Source organism: Eulemur rufifrons, chromosome 3 (assembly GCF_041146395.1).
Source record: "Eulemur rufifrons isolate Redbay chromosome 3, OSU_ERuf_1, whole genome shotgun sequence".
Taxonomy (NCBI): domain Eukaryota; kingdom Metazoa; phylum Chordata; class Mammalia; order Primates; family Lemuridae; genus Eulemur; species Eulemur rufifrons.
In genome coordinates, this window is record NC_090985.1 from 67338200 (window position 1) to 67361224 (window position 23025).

A 23025-nucleotide genomic window follows, 5' to 3' on the forward strand; every position below is an offset into this window, starting at 1 on the left:
AGTTCACTACCATTACTTTGAAACTTACTCTCTTGCACTGATAATCATCAACTAGATTTAATCATCTATCCTCTATGTCCATCCCTTGTCCCATCACTTACCTCATCTACTAAACACGGAACACTTTGAGTTTGAATCAGTTGGACCAAAATAATTTGAAACAGTTGGACCAAAGCTCAGATAAATTCACAATATCTTATTTTAGAGTGTTTGCAGAAATTTCTGAAATAGGTGCTACAAAGATGAAATCAACTCAGATCCTGTAAAAATTACTCTAAATTAATAAGACCTAAGTAATGGTGTTTTATCAAAATTAGAAATAAAAAGTAGAACAGAGGATACTAGAGGCTGGGAAAGGTAGGGGGAAGGGAGGGATAAGGAGAGATTTGTTAAATGATACAAAATTAAAGCTAGATAGGAGGAATAAGTTCTAGTATGCTATACCACTATAAGATGACTATAGTTAACAATAATATATTGCATAGTTTCAAATAGCTAGAAGAAGGATACTGAATGTCCCCAACACAAAGGAATGATAAATGTTTGAGATGGTGGATATACTGATTACCCTGATCGGATCACTGTACATTATGTGTATTGAAACATCACTAGGTACCGCATGAATATATGCAATTATTATTTGTCAATTAAAAAAATGTAACTACAGAACCACTTTGTAGAAGAAACAGTAAATTAATAGCACTACTAAGGTGAATACTAAATACAGTTTAAGAACATTTTTTAGATTTATTCATTTAACAAATATTTGAATTGAAATCTAAGACACTGCAGGTATGGAGGTCAGAGTATTCCTTCTCTTTGGAAGCTTACAGTCTAAGAGCGAGGCAGACTTAAAAAGAATTACTCTATTATGCGGCCCAAGCTACAGTGGTACCGTCAGAAGTTTGCTTTGGAAGTCAGACAGGTATCACAGAACATAGAGAGTTGAATTAAGACCCCCCCAGGATGAATAAAATCGTGTAGCATTTTTTAGGTCAATATTAACAATAGTCAATTCTTACTAAACATTCAATCCTGTATATTTTTGGAAACAGTGTGATGATTCCTTTAAAAATTAAACATGGAATTACCATATAGTTCAGGAAGTACACTTCTGGTATAGTCACAGAGAAATTGAAAGCAGAGACTAGAACAAATTTGTACACCCATGTTCATAGCAACATTATTCACAATAACCGAAAGGTGAAAACTACACAAGTGTCCATCCACAGGTGAATGGATAGACAAAATGTGGTATATACATGTAATTGAACATTATTCAGCCTTAAAAAGGAAAGAGATTCTGATCCGTGTGGTCAGATGGATGAATTTTAAAGACATTATACTAAGTGAAATAAGTCAGCCACAAAAGGACAAATATTGTATGATTCCACTTATATGAGGTACTTAGAGTAGTCAAATTCAAATTCATAGAGACAGAAAGTAGATTTGTGGTTGCAAAGGAGGTGGAAAACATCCTATTTCAGAACATTTATATTATAGAAACTTCTTAATATTAATGAAACTTCTTAAAATAGGTGCTACAAAGGGAGTGGGGAGTTAGTGTTTAATGGATACAGAGTTTCATTTGGAGAAGGTGAAAAAGTTCTGGAGATGGTTGGTGGTGATACTTGTGCAATAATGTGAAAGTTCTTAATGCCACAGACAACACACTTAAAATGGTTAAAATGGCAAATTTTGTTATGAATTTTTCACCACAATAAAAAGCCTGTATTTTTTCTCTAAAACATAAATTTATACTCATTTTTTTCATATTTAAATAACCCTCAGTATAAAATATTACTCTAGGGGGTAAAAGGAACTGACACCTCAATTTGGAGTAGATCAATCACAAAAACAATTAATGTATCAACAACTGTCTATTGAAGACCTTCTGGATTGATAAGCTTCTAATTATTACCTTGAATGCTCAAGATGCTCACTTGGATATGAAACCGCAATATGAAACACTGTCATTTCTTTCCCAAAAGTTAGAATTTGCCAAGATGAATGGTTTCTCAGTTATTTGAAATAAAACAAGATCAAAATTCATTTCCAAATGGAAAATGGTGCATTTTTCATTGTTTATGGCTTAAAACAACTAACAAAAGTGTCACCTTTGGATTAATTACAAGGGATAAATATTTATGCTCTGGAAAGTAATATTCTCAAAAAGTCTGAGGTGACCAAAAGCAGTGTGTAATAACCAAAAAATTTAATCATAACTGATATATTAAAATATTTATGATAGCAATCAGAGTTCACTCAGTTCAAACAAGTTCAGTAGGCACAAAACACAAAGAAAAGAATGGGAGAGAATAGGCTTTGAAATTCTAAAACAAAGCAAACCTTTGAGTCATTTTGATAATTTTAGGTTCCAGTTACTACAGGGTTTACTGTCTGCCCATACTTTTCTATTCCCAGTGGTATAAACAAAATTATTTTTCAATTATAATAGAAGTGGACTCTACTTACTCCTGGTGGAAATATCTGAATAAGATTTCCAGCTATGTCTAGGATTCTTAGCTTTTTAAGTTCACAAATTTCCTGTGTCAGAAAACAAAAGAGAGAGAAAGATATTTTAAAATCTAATATTTAAAATTATTAGTGTTTTTTTAAGCTCGAACTTGATGGAGGTGACTGTCTTTTCTAATTGCCTACTCAATTCTTCAGCATATCTTTCCCAAGGAGATCCCTGTGTCCTAGATTGCCAGACGTCTTCCAGTTGTGCATTTCCTTTGACCACTCCAGGGCAACGTAACATGGCAGCAATGAGGTAGACTACTTCTACATTCCAGTCTCACCTCTGGCAGTTACTAACTAACTATGGGCAAATTTCTTAATTTTTCTGTACTTCAATTTCCCCATATCATTCCATTTGTAAAATGTAAGTGTTAATAGAAACCCCAACTTTGTATGGTTATTGAATGGATTAAATGAATCACCCCAGGATCTCCAGCTTGCAGACAGCCTGCTGTGGGACCAATTCCCCCGGTAATCCCTTCTTGTATATCCACTGATCGATGTAAATATCTTCTTGGTTATGTCTCTCTGGAGAACACTGACTAATATATCTAGTATGGCTAAATCACAGAGTGAGCAAAAAGCACTGAGGAAGGACGAGGTCAGGTTATGAAGGGCCTTTTATGAATGCCATGTATATTAATTAATCATGAATGCCAGGTATATTAACAAGATTCTTTAGGTTGCAAATGAACAGAAACTCAACCCAAATTAACAAATAGGTAAATTGAGGTAATAGGGAAATTAAACAAAAAATGCTGACATTGTGTATGGCTTGTTCCAGGTGCTATATAAGGTTATCCCCTCTTTCTTTTGTGATAGCATCATTAAAGTTTGTCCCTCCCAAAGAATGGCAAGATAGACAACAGCAGATCTGGACTTACATTCTTCCAAGTTAGCAGTCCCAGCACAGAGAATAATACATTTATTTCTGTCAGTCCAGCAAAGTTCCATCTCCGTGGCCTAGCTTAAGTCATATGCCTGTCCTCAAACAAATCGCCAGGTCCAGTGTGATGGAATATTCTAACTGGCCAGGCCTAGCCTGACCAGTGGGTCACATCAGCACCAGGCAAACCTTATAGATTAGGGAAAGGGAGATTTCACAACATCAAATCATGATACTATTGTGAGAAGAAGCAGAAATGGATGCTAGGTAGACAAAAACAGCAGATGTCTGCTATGCTGTGTTGAAGAGTATAGATTTTATATAAAGCAACCATATATTTAAGGTCAACTGTATACTAGGCACTGAGTTAGAGGCTAGTATTCACTACAACTAAAGAAAACATATGAATTGCAATTTTAAAAATTTTTAAATAATTTTTATTAGTCAAACACACCCACAGTGTATTTTGTGAGATATTAGTAGATAGTAAATGGAAAAGAGTTTTCAGTTAAATTTAGGAAACTCTGTTAACAAAGTTAAGCAGCTTTACTGCAGGACTTCTCAGTGCTTTCAATATGCTGATATATTTTGTGAACCTCCAAGAGGAGATTATAGCACCTGTCTTAGTCAGTTTGGGTGGCTATAACAAAGTACTGCAGACTGGTTTACAAACAACAGAAATGTGTTTCTCACAGTTCTGGAGGCTGGAAGATCAGGGTGGCAGCATACTCAGGTTCTGGTGAGAGCCGTCTTCCAGGCTGCAGGGTGCTGACTTCTTACTGTGTCCTCACATGGCAGAAAGAAAGCTAGAGATCTCGCTGGGATACCTTTTATAAGGGCACTAATCTCATTCATCAGGGCTCCACCCTCATGATTTCATTACCTCCTAAAGGCCCCACCTCCTAATATCATCACATTGGGAGTTAGGATGATATTAGGAGTTAGAGCCTTTAACAACAATAAATTGTTGGAGGACACAAATATTCAGTCCATAACAGCATATTTTACCACATATTTTCTCCGAGGAATTTGCAGGACTTGTGTTCTTTGGAGAATACTTTGGGAAATGATGCATTAGACCATATGTTGATCACTCTTATTTTAGCTACTAATTACCTACCCTTGTTTATGATATCTGAAATTCTTTACTGTTGTTTTCAAACACTGTTGCCATTATGAACAGACCACAAATCTAGCTATCTTATTTCTACAGCAGCAAGAAGTAGAAGTTTACATTTCAGTAGTGTGATTCAAATGTATACCCTGAATTATAATTTTTCTAATATTCAGTTTCACCTGTTGAATTACAGTTTCATGAAGGCCAGCTCTTAAAATTAAATAGAACCCTTCTCTATAAAAATTAAAGTGTTTCATATACTGTCTCTTTTAATTCTTCTACTTACCAATACACATATTCAAGTCCAAAGAGATTAGCCTTCCATGACCTCAACTAACATAAAAGTGTAAAACTTTTGTCTAAAGAACACATTGTATCAGTCCCAGGTTCATGTTTTTCTCAATGAGTTATTTGTCTATACTCCATACCACTTTAGAGAAATGAATGAAGTGTATGACCTACTAGGAGTGATGTATAAAATATAAATACAAAATGCACATTCATACACACATGCTGATATACACATAATTTATAATGTATTAGCAAATGATTAATAATTTGTTCTTTATCAAAACAAATGGGCATTTTCCATAATGCCTCATAATTTATAATGCAGATCAAAAATAATAATGATAGATTGAATCATATTAAATGTCTAAGGATATAAATGATCATAGGTATTATTTACATGAAAGTTCAGGATAGAACTGATTAGTATTAAATTTTTAAAACCTTAAAGTTCTCAGGACTTATAAAATTATAGTAAAAGTAATGATTTGCAGGACAGACCTTCAAGTCAGACAGACATAGGTTTGGGCCCCTTTCCTGTTCTTTATAAACTGTGTCCACCTTATACAACCTCTCTGTTCCTTTTTCTAAAATAGGGATAATAAGAAGAGCTATGACAGAGTTGTTATGAACAATAAATGATATAATGCTTCGTTGATGATGATGCTGTTGCTGCTGTTATTGCTTTTCCCTCAAATAAAGGAGTTATACTTTTAATAGATTTATTCTGTAATTTCAAGATATTTTCTTGTTTATAGAAATTAGGATGTTAAGGAACTTTAGAATAAAATTTTGAAATATACTGATTTACAGCCTCCCATTTTGGCATAGTTTCACAGGTCACGTTATAGTATTATAGATTTTTTTTTTTTTGAGAGTCTCTCTCTCACCCAGGCTGGAGTGCAGTGGTGCAACCATAGCTCACTGCAACCTCGAATTCCTGGGCTCAAGGGATCCTCCTGCCTCACCTTTCCAGTAGCTAGAACTGAAAGTGCCCACCAGCGTGCCCAGTTAATTTTTTTTAATTTTTATTTTTGTAGAGACAGAGTCTCACTACACCCAGGATGGTCTCAAACTCCTGACCTCAAGTGATCCTCCTGCCTCGGCCTCCGAAAGTGCTGGGATTACAGGCATGAGTCACTGCACGAAGTCAGAATTTTAAAGCGAATATCCTCTTGAGAGAAAAAATGAAACTATAGGGATTTTCCATTTATAGGTCTACTCTATTAATTTGCTACCTTTTATTCCTCAATTTCCTGTACAACATGCATTACAGATCAAATTAATTCTAATTTGCATAAGGAAGGAGGGTAAATCCATTGACAGGTTCCTAATAGGAAAGTACTCTCAAACTGGGAAATTTAAGGAGAGTTTAATAAAGGCAGTATTTATAAAGGTTTAGCCAGGTTTAGGGAATGAGGTTCCCTAAACCAAGAAAAGTGGTTCCTTAGACCCACAAAGTGCTCAAAAGCTAGCAGCAGGGAGTTCTTTATGTCACTGTAGGCCTAAAGAGACAAAGGGAAATTCATAAGAGGATCACCTGACATTATCTGTAGCCTTCCAGAAAGGCACACAGCCAACCCACAGCACCCTGTCAGAGTAGTACCAGGGGAATGCCATCGAGTACTCACTACCCTCCTGCCCTTTCACTTCCTGCTAGTGCCTCCCATTGGCTACATCCAAGAGGAAGCCAAAGGACAGAGGAGCTCACTGATGCCCGTACAGTTCAGATTCCCTGGCACAGAGCAGGAGGGAGAAGGATGGAGAATGGACATGGAGGGAAAATGGAATAACAGAATGAACTTGTATTTTGTCCTGTATCTAGCGTTTCCAGATAGAATACATAATGTTCACTTAAATTTAAATCTTAGACAAACAATGAATAATTTTTGTATATGTATATCTCACGTAATACTTGGGACCTACTCAAACCAAACAAATTATTCATTGTTTATCTGGAATTAAAATGGAAGTGAGCACCCTGTATTTTTATTTACTAAATCTGGAAGCCCTAGCTATGTAAAATAATCGAAATTAGAACCTTCCTCTGTCATAGGGATTTGGGAATTGACTACATCTAATCTGAGGGAAAGCAAGTGATGGCTGTACCCAGATAACCAAACCTAATCTAAAATCACCTCCCATCATGTTGAAATGAGCTCTCCCCCAACAGGAAAAAAAATGTGACCCCATGTTTTGCTTACCTCTGGCAAAGTTTCAATGTCGTTTCGGACCAGAAAAAGCTTCTGGAGCTTCTTTAAGGACCCAATCTCTCCAGGTATGCAAACGAGCTTATTGTAGTTAAGCTGAAGTTCGGAAAGATTTTCAAGGAAACAAAGTTCTCTAGGAATGCTGGCTAGCTGGTTATGATTTATACTCAAATACATAAGACATTTTAATCTGAAAAAAAAGTATATGAATGAAACTCACAAAAATAAGAAAGTCCATTATATAGACACAACTTATCAGAAGAGAGGTGTCTATTTCTTTTTTGTAACTTATCCAAGACCTACTTCAAACAAGTGTTTAAAACTACTGTAAATCATGTGAGCATAAAAAGTCTTTGCTGAAATTTAATTTTTAAACTTATTTTGTGATCAGGTAGTTTATGTTCAAAATGTGTTATATAACCAAAACCTAGATTTTAAACAAAGAAAATTCTATTTTTCATTCTTTATACATACACATTGGCCATGAGGAAGCTAATGGACAGAGAAGGACATAGACATACATATTCATACATACACATGGATATAGATAGAGATAGATACACATATAGAGAGATACAGATACAGATACATCCAGTACCACCAAGTAGATGTGAGTACTGTTTAATTGCCATGGAATTTGCAAAGATGGAGCAGCCAAAAATTCTGCTCTTTGGGATATTATGGTTTAGAAGGAAATGTCATAAAGTGAGAACAGAAAATGCCATTGGATATGGAGGAAAAAAAGATTAAGGAAATTTGAGTCTGTAATTACAGTTATGGTACCTGAGGTAAATCACAAGTTATTTGAAAGAATTCACATTTTCAATTTGGCCTTGAATAATAGAACTTGTAAAACAGGGCAACTGGAGGGAATGGTAAGCTAGGAAAATGTTATGAATAAAGCAGCAGAAGGGAATTAACACTACTAATCACCAACTATGTTACCTGTGCATTAGATGTAATCATCAGCATAACCCTGAGGTTGGAATTATTACACTTATTTTATTTATTTATTTATTGTTTTGAGACAGTCTCCCTCTGTTGCCCTGAGTAGAGTGCCGTGGCTGGTGTTAGCCTAACTCACAGCAGCCTCAACTCCTGGGCTCAAATGATCCTCCTGCCTCAGCCTCTGGAGTAGCTGGGACTACAGGTGTGCACCACCACGCTCAGTTAATTTTTCTATGCTTAGTGGAGACGGGGTCTTGCTCTTGCTCAAGCTGGTCTTGAACTCCTGACCTCAAGCGATCCTCCCGCCTCGGCCTCCCATAGTGCTAGGATTATAGGTGTGAGCCACCGTGCCTGGCCATTACCCTTATTTTAGAAATGAGGAAAATAAAAGATCAGAGGTAGTTAATAGCTTGCCCAAATTACCTATCTAGTAGGTAACAGTGTCAAAATACACATGCAGATGTGTCTATTGCAAAGCTAAGAGTGAAGATATATAATGACCTCAAGTTTGAAGTGTGTTGAGATTGAAGGAACAACCAAATGGGGGGGTGAAATTTTTAGGCAGTTGAAAATGGCATACTGGAAGGTAGAGGAGCGATCAGTGCTAGTGAAGGGAATTTAGGATGACTCTATCAACACAACAGTAGAAGCCACGTGACTAGGGAAGAGTGACAGGACAAACAACAGAAGAAAAAGCATAGGGGGCACAGAGAGGAAGCCAGTGAAAAGATTCTTGAGAGATATGAACACCTGACCATTAAAAATTAAAAACACCCAGAGAAGTCATGAGCAGTGAAATAGAAAAAGAAACCAGGGCAACAAGGAATTTCTAAAGATATGGGAGAATATTTCAAAATTAAAGAGATGGTCAAAAGTTTAAATGTTAAAGGGGGGGGTAATTCAAATTAAAGAAAACCAGCAGAGTCACAAACAACAAAGTCAATATTTTAAAAGTCTATCATATCTCTATATGGTAGCCACAAACAATTGAAAAATAAAACTTTAAGAAATTCCATTTATAGTGACACAAAAACTTCCATGAAATTAATAAAAGACATGAGGCACCTTCACAATGAAAACTATAAATCATGACTGAGAAAATTTAAAGGGGCTCTAAATAAAAGTAGAGATACATTATGTTCATTTATAGAAAGAAAAGGTACTGCCAAGATCCCAATTTTTCCAGTATTGATCTACAGACTCAGTGAGATCCAAATGAAAATCTTAACACTTTCTTTTGTATAAAAATTGACAAATCATTTTAAAATTTATATGGAAATTTGAAGGATCTAGAATAGCTAAAACAATTATAAAGAAGAATAAAGTCAAGGGACTCACATTACCTGATCTCAAAGCTTACAATACAGCTACAGTAATCAAGATAGTGTGGTACTGAGAAATGATAGGGCTACGGTCTGAATGTTTATGTCCCCTCAAAATTCATATGATAAAACCTAATCACCAACGTGATGGTGTTAGTAGATGGGGCCTTTGGGAGATGATTAGGTAATGAGGGTGGAACCCTCTTAAATGGAATTATTGACCTTCAAAAGAGATCCCAGGAAGCTGCTTTGCCCCTTCCACCATGTGAGCACACCAGAAGAAGGTTCCATATTCTGTGAACCAAAGTGGGCCCACACCAGCCACTAAATCTGCTAGCGCCTTGACCTTGACTTCTCTGTGCTTCCAGAACCGCAAAAAATAAATTTCTGTTGTGTATAAGCTACTCAGTTTATGATACTTTCTTATACTAGCCTAAAGGGACTAAGAGAGATAGGAAAATAGATCGATGAAACAGAATAGAATCCAAATGATCTATAAATGGTCAATTGATTTTTGACAAAGTTGCTGGGGCAATTCAATTAAGAAAAGATAGTCTTTCAACAAATGATGCTAGAACAACTAGATAAAGCTAGGGGGGAAAAAATAAACTCTGACCACTATCTCACACCATGCACAAACATTAATTCAAGATGCATCAGAGATCCAAATGTAAAACTTTAAACTACAATGCTCTTAGAAGAGAATATAGGGTAACATCTTGTTAACTCTGGGGCAGGTAAAGATTTCTTTAAAAGGCCACAGAAAGCATTAATCATAAAATAAAAATATCCATAGATTGGCTATCATCAAAATTAAAAACTTCAGTTCATCAAATTACTATTAAGAAAATTAAAAAGCAAGCCACAGACTGGAAGAAAATATCTGCAATACATATACTTGTCAAAGCACTGTATCCAGAACACAAAAAGAACTCTTACAATTCAATTCTTAGAAACAACACAATTTTTTTAATAAAAAAAAATACTGAAACAGACACTTTAGAAAAGAAGACATATAAATGTTAAATAGGAACATGAAAAGGTGCTCAACACCATTGGACATCAGGAAAGTGTAAACTAAAATACAATAAAATTTTACTTCATACCCAGTAGAATGGATAAAATTAAAAAGACTGCTGGTTAGAATGTAAAATGGTACAATCCCTTTATGAAAATATTGGCAATCCTTCAAAAGTAACATATACACCTCCACTCCTATGTATGACTCTACAAATCTACTCCTAGGAATCGAAATAAGAAAGAAAGTAGGTTGGTCTAAGTGCAGTGGTATTTACAACTAATTGATCACAACCAGTTACAGATTCCTTTGTTCCTTCTCCACTCCCACTGCCTCACTTGACCAGCCTTTAAAAACAAAGAGAAAAAAAAAGAAAGAAAGAAAGTAAACATATTTTCACAAAAATACTTGTACAAGGATATTCATGATAGCTGAATTCATGGTAGTCCCAAACTGGAAATAACCCAAATGTACATAAACAGAAAAAAAGACAAATAATTTATGACATAATTCAAGCAATAAAATGCTACTCAGGATAAACAAAAAATAATGAACTACTGATAAATGCAACAAGTGAATCTCAAAAAAACATGCTAGGCAAAAGAAAATAGACACAAAAACATATATATATATACTGTATGATTCTATTTGTTTAGTTCTAGAACAGGTGAAACTAATTTTTAAAGCTCAAAATCAGAGTATTGGTTGTAAGAATTACTGGAAGTGTGCATGAGGAAATTTTGGGGAAGAAGGAGATATTCTATATACTATTATGGGTGTGTATATATTCATCAAAATTCATTGAATTGTACACATGAGTTTTATGCAATTTTTATTCAGTAGAGATAAAAGGCCATTAGATCTGGCTACCTAAAGGACATTAGTGACCTTTGGAAAAGATCAACAGTAGAATGGAGAGGGCAGAAAAACATTTACAAGGGGTTAGGCAGGAAGCAAAAGCAATGGACAGCACTTTAGAGAGAAACAGGAAGCAAGAGAGAAAGGGAAGAGGTAGAACCATGGACATAAAGAGGCTGAAAAGAAGGGCATTGAAGGAGCTCAAATTTCTCAGCAAAATAGTGAGTAAAGTCATTTGCAGAGAGTATAAAGGTCAAAGGAGGCCAACTCATTATTTAAAGGGAGTGAAAATGTGTGAGGTCCTGTAGAGAAGGGGATGGGGAATTTTCTTCATTAATCATTGCTATGATCATTACCTTAATTGACTCTACTTTGGATTACTGCATTATAGGAGGTGGCTTTTCATTTTTTGTTAGTTCAAGGTATTAAACCAAGGTCAGCGCCCATTGCTCATTTGTCCATCATTTGGGCAAGTAGAGGAAGAGGAGAAAAAAGTATCTGCTGTTGTTTCTGTTTCCACAAGGCAGGGAGGACTTCTACTTTTTGAAAGGAAAACTACAGGCGATGCACTGGCAGCTTGTTTCTGTCCTCTGTCCTCCCCAGGAGATTGAAGAATAGCTTCACTGATGGGTGAATTTGGAGGAAGAACTCAGCCTGTTGGCTTAGTCCCTTCCTCTGTCCCTCTCTTTCTTTCAGAGAGATTCCATCCCCTGGATGCCTACATTCTCCTTCTCTTCCTGTAGTTGTGCAGCTCTGCCCATGACAGAGTTGTGTAGCGGTAAAACCTCACCTGCCCAGGTTTGACTCCACATCCATGAACCAATACTTTACAGTTTAGGCAAGCCAAAAAAAAAAAAAGAAAAGAAAACCAAACTCCTCTCTCCTCCTCCTGAGTTCTGAACAAATTGAAAAATAAGACACGGGATTCATAAATCAAACTTAAGCACAGAGCTGACATAACCACTCTCAGACTCCCTGCTAGCCCTCCTCTGAATTAAATACACCACCCATCACGGCCTTCCCTGCTGAAGCGGCTACTTCATTCATGGCAAGGCAAGAGGAGGATGTCAAGCCATGTATGCTCAACACTTCTCCCACATTCACTAAGAAGACACTTTTGTCTCTGGGGACAAAAGGACTGAATGACAGGGACAGAAAGAAGCTCGAATAAAATAACAACCAATCATAATATTATAAAAACTAACATCCATTGAGCACTTACTCAACCTTACTATCTTTTGTGTCCCAGGTTGAACCCTAAATACTTTTTATGGATTAAGTACTATTATCATCCTCATTTTGCATGTGAAGACATTAAGGTATAGGAAGGTGAAGAAACTTTCCCGGGGCCAGAAAATGGAATTTTGCTAAGAGAGATGACCAGTCACTTACATCTGGGCAACAGTCAGAATACAGACAACCCAGAATTATAATATTAATAACTATAAAAGAGAATGGACCTATATACTTTGCAATCCTGCTTTTTTCAGTGAAAGCTTTCATTTACCTTTCTAACATATTATCTCAGATTTATACGATTCTTTGAATATTGTACTTTGTACTCCAAACAGAGCTCATCTACTCAAAATTCTTTCTTTAAAACTCAGGTCCAAGATCATTAAATTACTTGCCCAAAGTCACAAGAGTCATTGCATAAAGATATGGCCTGAACCTCATTCATCAGATCTTCCAAGGTATTTTTTTTACTATATCATCATCAATACATTTATCAATTGATAAGCTGAATAAGTGAAAAAGTAAGCAGACAACTATTAGCATTTTCATTGCCATATATACTTCTCTTCTACAGAAATTACATCGATTCAAATTTTTTTCTAGTTGCTCTGACTTAAAATATTACTTTCCCTGTAAAAATCTATTTGGGAAAAATAATACCTTGGCTAGCGGTATAGACTAGTGAATTGGTATAGACTTTAGGTGCTGCAGAAAGCCCTGTGTTGAGGACTGTTCATAGTTTTGTATTCCCTGCTAAAACTCTGGATGCTCTTACTCAGTAATACATCTGTTTCCGTACAACAGGCAATAAAGAGAGTCTCCAAAGTAAACCGAGCGGAGTTCTCTCTCCATCTGTCAGAGGAAAAGCCCAAGAGGGCGTTTTGCCTAAGAAGGACAAGGCCCTTAGCTGGCTGCAGAAAGGCACTGTGATGGCAGCCTATCTGTGCAGATGTGCAGGTTAAGGGAAAACAGCATTTTTTTTTTTTTTTTTTTTTGGTTAATGTCAATAAAATGTGGGGTTTGTTTTATGAAAATGACATCGTCGTTTTCAATCCCTTGCTTTTATGTTACCTTTTCCATCAAGCTCAAAAGAAACTTTATAACTCTCATGTGAAATAAAATTTAATGTCTCCAGTTCTGTAGCTGAACAAACTCCAAGAAACCCAGAGTTGGGAAATCAATAAGACCGCCAACTTTAGAGCTTTATGTTTCAAACCCTCACGTTGACACTTAGACTACCTGGTCATGCTGTGTTTCATTTCTCTGAAGTGTTTAAGGAATCATCTGCTTAAAATTAGTGGCTTGCCCCAGTCCTTCAGATCCCTCTTTGCTGTGTACAAATCCCACCAGGACTTGATGCCAGGCACAACGCTTTCAGATGACCTGGGTGGGGATTAGGGGAGGCATGATGTTTAGCCCCAAGTCTCACTATAAACAAAATTACCTGCCGACTTCTTGAGGAAGCCATGTAAGTTGATTTTTGTTCAGATTAAGCAGGATCAGATTTTGTAAGCCATCTGTTAGAAAATAATTTGAGTCACTTTAGCCACCTGTTAGATCATTTTTAGTCGCTTTTCTATACACCTTTATTTTTCTTCTGGTTTCTGGCCTTGGCCAAGAGTCACTTGGTTGCTAGTAAGCAAAAAGGGAGAATTTTTTTTCCCAGCCTGCAGAACTCTGAGAAAAAAGAGGGAATTTATCACATAGTTAAAAAGCTCAGTCATGGTGCCTGAGGACAGAGGGTACAACCAGGCTCACCACAAACTGAAACCAGAAACTAAAAGGCACCCAAAACCCAAGAACAGACTCTCTGGGTATCTTTGCAGAATATATAGTTTAGTTTCTCATTACAGTTTCTCTCAGTTTCATATTTATATCCTCTCACTACTCCCCCATTCTTTCTCCTTTTAACATATTTGCTCTATTTTTCTAGGTATTCATAACCATCCCACAATTCCTGAGTTTGAATGTTCACAGATAGCAGAGAGAGTTCTCAAACTCAAATGCCTACCGCCATCAAGAAGATAACACCACGCCTTGTCAGACAGGGCCACCACCATTGTTGTCACATAGGAATGTGATTGCAGGGTTCCCTAATCTTTCTTTCTTAAAACAGACCCAAAAAGCCAGAGGTCCAGACTTTTATGTGAACTCTCCTGATTTGAAAATTTGGGCACTAATTCAAAGTTTTTAAAAGGCTGAAAAAACAGAACGAACCTGTTTATGAACGAGATTCAGCCCACAGGCCACCAGTTTGCAACCTCTGTCTCAGGTCATGTGATTATCTCATACCTATTAAACTGTTTTAGACTGTATCACAATCCCCAAGAAGAAAAAATATGACTGACTCAGCTTGGGACTCATGTATAGCCCTGTCAATCTGCTCTGGTCAGGGGACAGGGACATGTAATACTATAGGGCTGTCCAAATCCATGCTGGTCAGCATTCGACTCCCTAACATCAAACTACTTCTGCCCTTGGGTAATCAGGACCTGACACAAAACATAATTTATGCCAATCACATGTGATTTTCAAAGTTCAAAAATCAAGAAATATAGGAATTAAAGATATTCAAGGGCACTGTGAACAGATTTTTATATACTCATGATATATCTATATATCTATAGATACAGATATAGATGTAAATATAAATATAGGTATAAAGATACATATACCTATACTGCTATCTCAAATTTAAGGGCAACATGAAAAAAAGAAATTCCTTTAGAGCCTTAAATTAGCATAAATTAGGATGCTCAATATTGTTTACAGGCATCAGGTTGTGCTTAATTTGGTCCCCTCAGTATAGGCCATGAAATGTTTTTATGTATTTGTTTACATGGCTTTAATTTTTTATGTGTAAACTGTTTTCCTCCTAAGTAAATTATAACTGAACTCCAAACCTATGGCTTTGTATTAATATATATAATGTGAATAAGTATCAATAATTGTTTTTTATAGTTATTATTTTGAGAAAGAATATTTTTCCAAGATACATGATCTAAGATTTTAAAGTACCTTTAAAGAGATGGTACTAGAGTCTGTTTACACTATTTGCCAACAATAACCCCTAATTTAATTTAATATAATGTATATAATAACGCCCTTATTAAATTATACTTGAAGATAACAATGATTATATATAGCACTCATGCCTCAAAAGCTCACAGAAATTTATAAATTTTAAAATATATCTCTAGTTAAACCATTGGGAACCAACACATGAAGTGGTAAAGTGCCTTACTTGAGTTAATAAAGCTATAAAAATCATCTGGATCTCTTTATCCTGCATCTGTTCTTAAACCCACTCTACCTGGATTGAACAAGAAAAGTGTCATGTTGAATGAAGAAATTCTTAGTTTACAGAAACACAAAGAAAAGAATGCTACTTATTGGATCTCGTATCTTCTCTTTAAAATTCTCCCCAAATTTATTTAAATTTCACGTCTTGATCAAAGATTGTGACAGTATCTGAGACAGAATAAAAAGTGAAAAGAACAAGGAGAGCGATGGAGAGCTTTCCTCGATTCGATTTTCAAAAGCAATTCTCTCTGGCTCAAAAAAGGGGCCACAGATTCAAGAGTCTGACTGTACACTGATTCTGCAAAGGGGAAAATAATTAACACTAATGCTTACTTATTTTTTAGGTCTACATATAAATAAATACATGATACAACAATTGAAAAAAAGGGTTGCCTTCCAAATTCCTTAATTTCAAAAGTAGTATGTAAATATCTCCAATAACAAAAAAAGATTAAAACATGTAAAATTCTTTTTCATTTCAGTCCCTTTTTTTTTTTTTTTTTTTGAGGCAGGGTCCTGTTTTGCTGCCCTGGCTAGACTGCAGTAGTGTCATCAATCATAGCTCACTGCAACCTCAAACTCCTAGGCTCAAGTGATCCCCCTGCCTCAGGCTCCCTAGAGGTGGCCTACTTCTGTGTGCCACCACACCGGGCTAATTTATTATTTTTATTTATTTATTTATTTATTTATTTTTTTTTTTGAGACAGAGTCTCACTCTGTTGGCCAGGCTAGAGTGAGTGCCGTGGCGTCAGCCTAGCTCACAGCAACCTCAAACTCCTGAGCTCAAGGGATCCTCCTGTCTCAGCCTCCCGAGTAGCTGGGACTACAGGCATGCGCCACCATGCCTGGCTAATTTTTTTTTTTTTTTCCATATATATTTTTAGCTGTCCATATAATTTCTTTCTATTTTTAGTAGAGATGGGGTCTCGCTCTTGCTCAGGCTGGTCTCGAACTCCTGAGCTCAAACGATCCGCCCACCTCGGCCTCCCAGAGTGCTAGGATTACAGGCGTGAGCCACCGCGCCCGGCCTATTTATTTATTTTTTTATAGAGACAGGGTCTCCGTATGTTGTCCAGGCTGATCTCAAACTCCTGGCCTCAAGCTATCCTCCTGTGTTGGCCTCCAAAAGTGCTGGGATTATAGGTGTGAGCCACCAAGCCTGGCCAAGGAATATAGCAGATTAATAAATATCTTTTTTTTTTTAGAGATGGGATCTCCCTTTGTCACTGAGGTCGGAGTGTAGTAGTGCGATCATAGCTCACTGCAGCCTCAAGATCCTGGGCTCGTCCTGAGAGGAAAATTCATATCCATAAATGCCTATATCAAAAGGACAGAAAACATGCAAATAGACAACCTAACGAATAGATTCAAAGAGCTGGAGAAAGAAGAACAGAACGATCCCAAACCCAGCAGAAGGCGAGAAATTACTAAGATCAAATCAGAACTAAATGAAAAGGACAACAAAGAAACTATAAGGGAAATTAATAAAACAAAAAGTTGGTTCTTTGAAAAGATAAACAAAATAGACACACCTCTGGCTAGACTAACCAAGAGCACAAAAGTAAAATCTCTAATAACCTCCATTAGGAACATGAAAGGAGAAATCACAACCGATGCTACAGAGATACAAGATATCATCTATGAATTCTACAAAAAGCTTTATGCACACAAACTGGAGAACGTGGAGGAAATGGACAAATTTTTAGAGACACATAGTCTTCCCAGGCTCAACCAGGAAGAAATAGAGTACCTGAACAGACCAATATCAAGAACTGAAATCGAAACAGCAATAAAAAACCTTCCCAAAAAGAAAAACCCTGGTCCAGATGGGTTCACACCTGAATTTTACCATACATACAAAGAAGAACTGGTGCCCATCCTACATAAACTATTCTCCAATATTGAGAAGGATGGAGTTCTCCCCGACACGTTCTACCAAGCCAATATAACATTAATACCAAAGCCTGGAAAGGACTCAACAAAAATAGAGAACTACAGACCAATTTCCCTCATGAATATAGATGCAAAAATTTTCAATAAAATACTAGCAAATCGAATCCAAGTACTTATCAAAAAAGTAATCCACCACGACCAAGTGGGCTTCATCCCCGAGATGCAGGGGTGGTTCAACATACGTAAATCTATAAATGTAATTCACCACATAAATAGAAGCAAAAACAAAAATCATATGATACTCTCATTAGATGCAGAAAAAGCATTTGACAAAATTCAACACCCTTTTATGATAAAAACGCTTAACAAAATAGGCATTGATGGAACCTACCTAAAAATGATACAAGCCATATATGACAAACCCACAGCCAACATCATACTGAATGGGGAAAAACTGAAAGCACTCCCACTTAGAACTGGAACCAGACAGGGCTGCCCATTGTCTCCATTACTTTTCAACATAGTATTGGAAGTCCTTGCGAGAGCTATCAGGCAAGAGAGCAGAATCAAGGGAGTCCAAATAGGGAAGGAAGAGATCAAACTCTCACTTTTTGCTGATGATATGATGTTATATCTGGAAAACCCCCAGGATTCAACCAAGAGACTCCTGGAATTGATTAACGAATACAGCAAAGTCTCAGGCTACAAAATTAATATACACAAATCAGAGGCATTTATATATGCCAATAACAGTCAATCGGAAAACCAAATTAAAGACTCAATACCCTTCAAAATAGCAACAAAGAAAATAAAATATCTAGGTATATATCTAACTAAAGAGGTAAAGGACCTCTATAAGGAAAACTATGAAACACTGAGAAAAGAAATAGCAGAACTTGCAAATAGATGGAAAAATATACCATGCTCGTGGATCGGAAGAATCAACATTGTTAAAATGTCTATACTACCCAAAGTGATCTACAGATTCAATGCAATCCCTATTAAATTACCAACATCATTCTTTACAGACATAGAGAAAATAATTATACAATTTGTATGGAATCAAAGAAGACCCCGTATAGCAAAAGCAATTTTAAGCAATAAAAACAAAATGGGAGGTATTAATTTGCCAGACCTCAAACTATACTACAAGGCCGTGGTTCTTAAAACAGCCTGGTATTGGCACAAGTGCAGGGACACAGACCAGTGGAACACAACAGAAAATCCAAATATAGAACCATCCTCATATAGTCACCTAATTTTTGACAAAGCGGGAAAGAATATACTCCGGGGACAAGAATCCCTATTCAACAAATGGTGCTGGGAGAATTGGTTAGCCACTTGCAGAAGACTGAAGCAGGACCCACAGCTTTCACCTCTCACAAAAATCAAATCACGGTGGATAACAGACTTAAACCTTAGGCGTGATACAATCAGAATTCTAGAAGAAAATGTAGGAAAGACTCTTACAGACATTGGCCTAGGCAGAGAATTTATGAAGAAGACCCCCAAGGCAATCACAGCAGCAACAAAAATAAATGAATGGGACATGATTAAACTAAAAAGCTTCTGCACAGCCAAAGAAACAGTCCAGAGAATAAACAGATCACCTACAGAATGGGAAAAAATTTTTGCATACTACACATCAGATAAAGGACTGATAACAAGAATCTATTTAGAACTCAGGAAAATCAGCAAGAAAAAATCAAGCAACCCTATCAAAAAGTGGGCAAAGGACATGAATAGAAATTTTTCAAAAGAAGATATAAAAATGGCTAACAAACATATGAAAAAGTGCTCAACATCCTTAATCATCAGGGAAATGCAAATCAAAACCACAATGAGATATCACTTAACCCCAGTGAGAATGGCCTTTATCAAAAAAACCCAAAACAACACATGTTGGCGTGGGTGTGGAGAGACAGGAACACTAATACACTGCTGGTGGGACTGCAAACTAGTGCAACCCCTGTGGAAAGCATTATGGAGGTATCTTAAACAGATTCAAGTAGACCTGCCATTTGACCCAGCAATCCCATTACTGGGCATATACCCAAAGGAAAAAAGGTCATTCTGTAACAAAGGCACGTGTACCCAAATGTTTATAGCAGCACAATTCACAATAGCAAAGATGTGGAAACAACCCAAATGCCCATCAATACATGATTGGATTAGTAAACTGTGGTATATGTATACCATGGAATACTACTCAGCTATAAGGAATGATGAAGATACGACATCTCTATGGTTCTCCTGGAGAGAGTTGGAACCCATTATATTAAGTGAAGTATCCCAAGAATGGAAAAACAAGCATCACATGTACTCACCAGAAAATTGGTTTCCCTGATCATCACCTAAATACAAATCTGGGAATGACACCAATTGGACATCAGACTGAGGTGGGGGGTGGGGGAGGGGATGGGGGTATGCCTACACAATGAGTGCATTGCACACCGTTTGGGGAGTGGTAACACTTGAAGGTGCTGACTCGGGAAAGGGGGGGTGGGGAAAAAATATGAAACTATTGTTTTTAACTTGCACTGTTCACTTAATAATTTATCATGAATACTTCCCATATTATTTCATATCATTGTACAAGAAATAATGTATACATTATGAGGACATACTGTATCTAACAAAATATACTGTTAGACTCTTTGATTCTGTAAAACTAAATTGAAAAAAAAAAAAAATAAAAAAAATAAAAAAAAAAAAAAGATCCTGGGCTCAAGCGATCCTCCCACCTCAGCTTCCCACCTACAGGCATGCACCACCATGTCAGTCCCATATTATTAAATACAGGGAATTAAATTTGACACTATAATGTTGCTCTTCTTTGACTAACTTACCACATGCTCCAGGTGCAAATCTACGGATCCTGTTTCCAAATAAATGGAGCTTCGTCAGGGATGTAAGATATTTCATCTCTTCTGGAACTTCTTCTAAAAGGTTGTTTCCTAGATTTAGTGCTGTCAACTGCAAACACATACAGATTAAATGCATTCATACGTTATCCACCTTCAAATAAAAAAAAGAAATAATTTAAGCTCCTTTGCTCAGATCTATATAAACTAAGAAAACTTCAAGATAAAAAATTATTGCACTTATTTCACTTACACCTAAAATTATCTTTATAAATAAAGTTTGTTTGAATTTCATGCTCACTTTATGTTAATTAAAGTACAATTTAATTTTTAATTAGAGCACTTAACTTCATTAAAATTATATTACAAACTATTCCAAAGGTATTTAAAAACACAACTGATGATCCATTCATAACTCACTTGAGCAACACAAGAGTATCCTAACATTGTGACCCATAGAATCAAACCATTCAAAACTCAGCAAGGGGACTAATTTCCTGAAATCAGAAACAGAGCCAAAGATCTGAGATCCTCCTGGCATACTACTCCCAAAAGAGCTCTCTCATTTAGGCCGATAAGACTGCTCTATAATGTGGATATGGGGGCGGCCATTAACTTGGATGTCACTCTGTGTGGTCACAAAGTTTACAAAGGCAACTATGGAAATGGTATAAGTAGGGAAGAAAAGATCTGCCGTATACATACCTGCCCTACAAATGACAGATTGGTCAGATGTAGGAAGAACTGTACAACATAAGGAGTTAGAAAGTTCATCCTTGCTGTTGAAATCTGATAAATCAGTGATACAGGATTGTTCTCTAAAACATGGTAATTTTCTTTGATGTGAAATCTAACTGTAATTTCCAGGATACAGAAAGAGTCTTTTCTTTCACCCTCAAACATATTTTGTCATTCAAATTTAATTACCAACTGCATACTTTAGAATTTTAATAGTAAGTGTAAAACAAAATCATGGGAGGAAAAGGAATCATGGGAGTTTTAAACAAACTAAGGAATTTATATAAGAAAAAAATAAGGAGAAAATTTAGGCAATTTATAATTTCTATTTAAATGTCACCTAGTACTTTTTATAGGTGTATGATGATTTAAATTAATATAAAGTAGACATAGATATATTTATAATAAAATTTCTTATCTATGAAATTCATGGTAGAGGTTTTATTTCCACATACGCTTTTGTCTGAGAATTACCATTATCCTATTTTTAAAAAGTACAATACATCTACCATCTTGGAGGCTTTATTCTATGGTAAAGATGAAGTTAAAATACATTCATGTAGCTATTTGAATGAAAAGACTTAATCCAGAGGCTGCGACTGTCTTAGTGTCCTATCACTGCTGTAACAAATTACCACAAACTTTGTGGCTTAAAACAGCACAAACTTATCTTATAGTTCTGGAGATCAGAAATCAGAAATGGGTCTCGCTGACCTAAGCTAAAATCAAGGTGTTGGTAGCGTTGTGCTCCTTTCTGGAAACTCCAAGGGAATGATCTGCTTTATCGCCTTTTCCAGCTTTCAGAGCCTGCCTGCATTCCTTGGCTTGTAGTACCGCCTTCATCTTTAAAGCCAGCAATGGCCAGTTGAGTCTTTCTCAAATCATATCACACTGATGCTGACTCTAAACATTTAAAGACCCTCATAGTTACACTGGGGTCACCTGGATATTCTAGGGTCATCTCCCCATTTCCAGGTCAGCTGACTATCAACCTTAATTCCCCTTTGCCACATAACCTAACATATTCACAGGATGAGGGCATCTTTGGGGGTCCATTCATTATTTGCCTACCACAGTGACTATTTGAAGTCTCATTTCACAAAAGGTGGGAGATTTCAGTTTTTGGTCTAAATTTAGTGAACAATACACAGCAGTCAACCACTGCTGAGAGCCCAGAACAATCTCTGTGAGAACTGGTGAGATATGCAAGAGTGTCAGGCATTGTGAAATGTCCCAGATTTTACCCAACTTCCAAGCTGACAAGTGAACATGCCACGGTTTCATGAATACTTGTAGAAACTACGAGATCCATGGGAAAGAAACAAAAGACAGTTTATTAGAGTAATAGCAATGTCCAGAATATCACTATTTTTTCACAGGCTTACAAAGAAAGCAAAGAGATACTGAGATGTGAAGTGGATTTTGTTACAGAAGAGGAATTGTGAGCTTGGGGACCCTGAATCTTTTATAATGGGCAGTAAAAATGCCTGCCCTTTGCTCCACAGGGACACACTACCTCTAACTTCCAAGGCTGTTATATAAACATCCTTGGAAAGCTAGTCCAGAACAAAGGTGGCCAGTGCCTCTGCTTACGAGATGTGCAGAAGTGTGCGAAACTCACAGTCAATTGTCTCCCAAAAAAGAGATGGCAACATATATTTTTAAAAAATAGGTAAAATTAAACAAGAAACAGCTTATGATCCCCATATCATCAATGCTTTTCCATCTATTTCTGAGGGCACAGAATGTATAGTGTTCATTTTGCATATTACTGTAAGTTCTCATCTATGAGTTAGACATGTTTTTGTCATTGTGCTTTAT

The 23025-nt window shown here is 36.4% G+C and overlaps 1 protein-coding gene across 1 annotated transcript in view; it reads right to left on the reverse strand.

Moving 5' to 3' along the window:
• The window catches only part of LRRC69 (leucine rich repeat containing 69), an 87173-nt gene that overhangs the window by 48209 nt on the left and 15939 nt on the right, over nucleotides 1–23025 (reverse strand). The window contains exons 2-5 of the mRNA XM_069465604.1: nucleotides 20452–20578; nucleotides 13851–13923; nucleotides 7019–7214; nucleotides 2476–2547 (exon numbers count right to left, since the gene is read on the reverse strand). Coding sequence (XP_069321705.1) covers nucleotides 2476–2547; nucleotides 7019–7214; nucleotides 13851–13923; nucleotides 20452–20578 — 468 coding nt within the window. The remainder of the gene's footprint in view (nucleotides 1–2475; nucleotides 2548–7018; nucleotides 7215–13850; nucleotides 13924–20451; nucleotides 20579–23025) is intronic.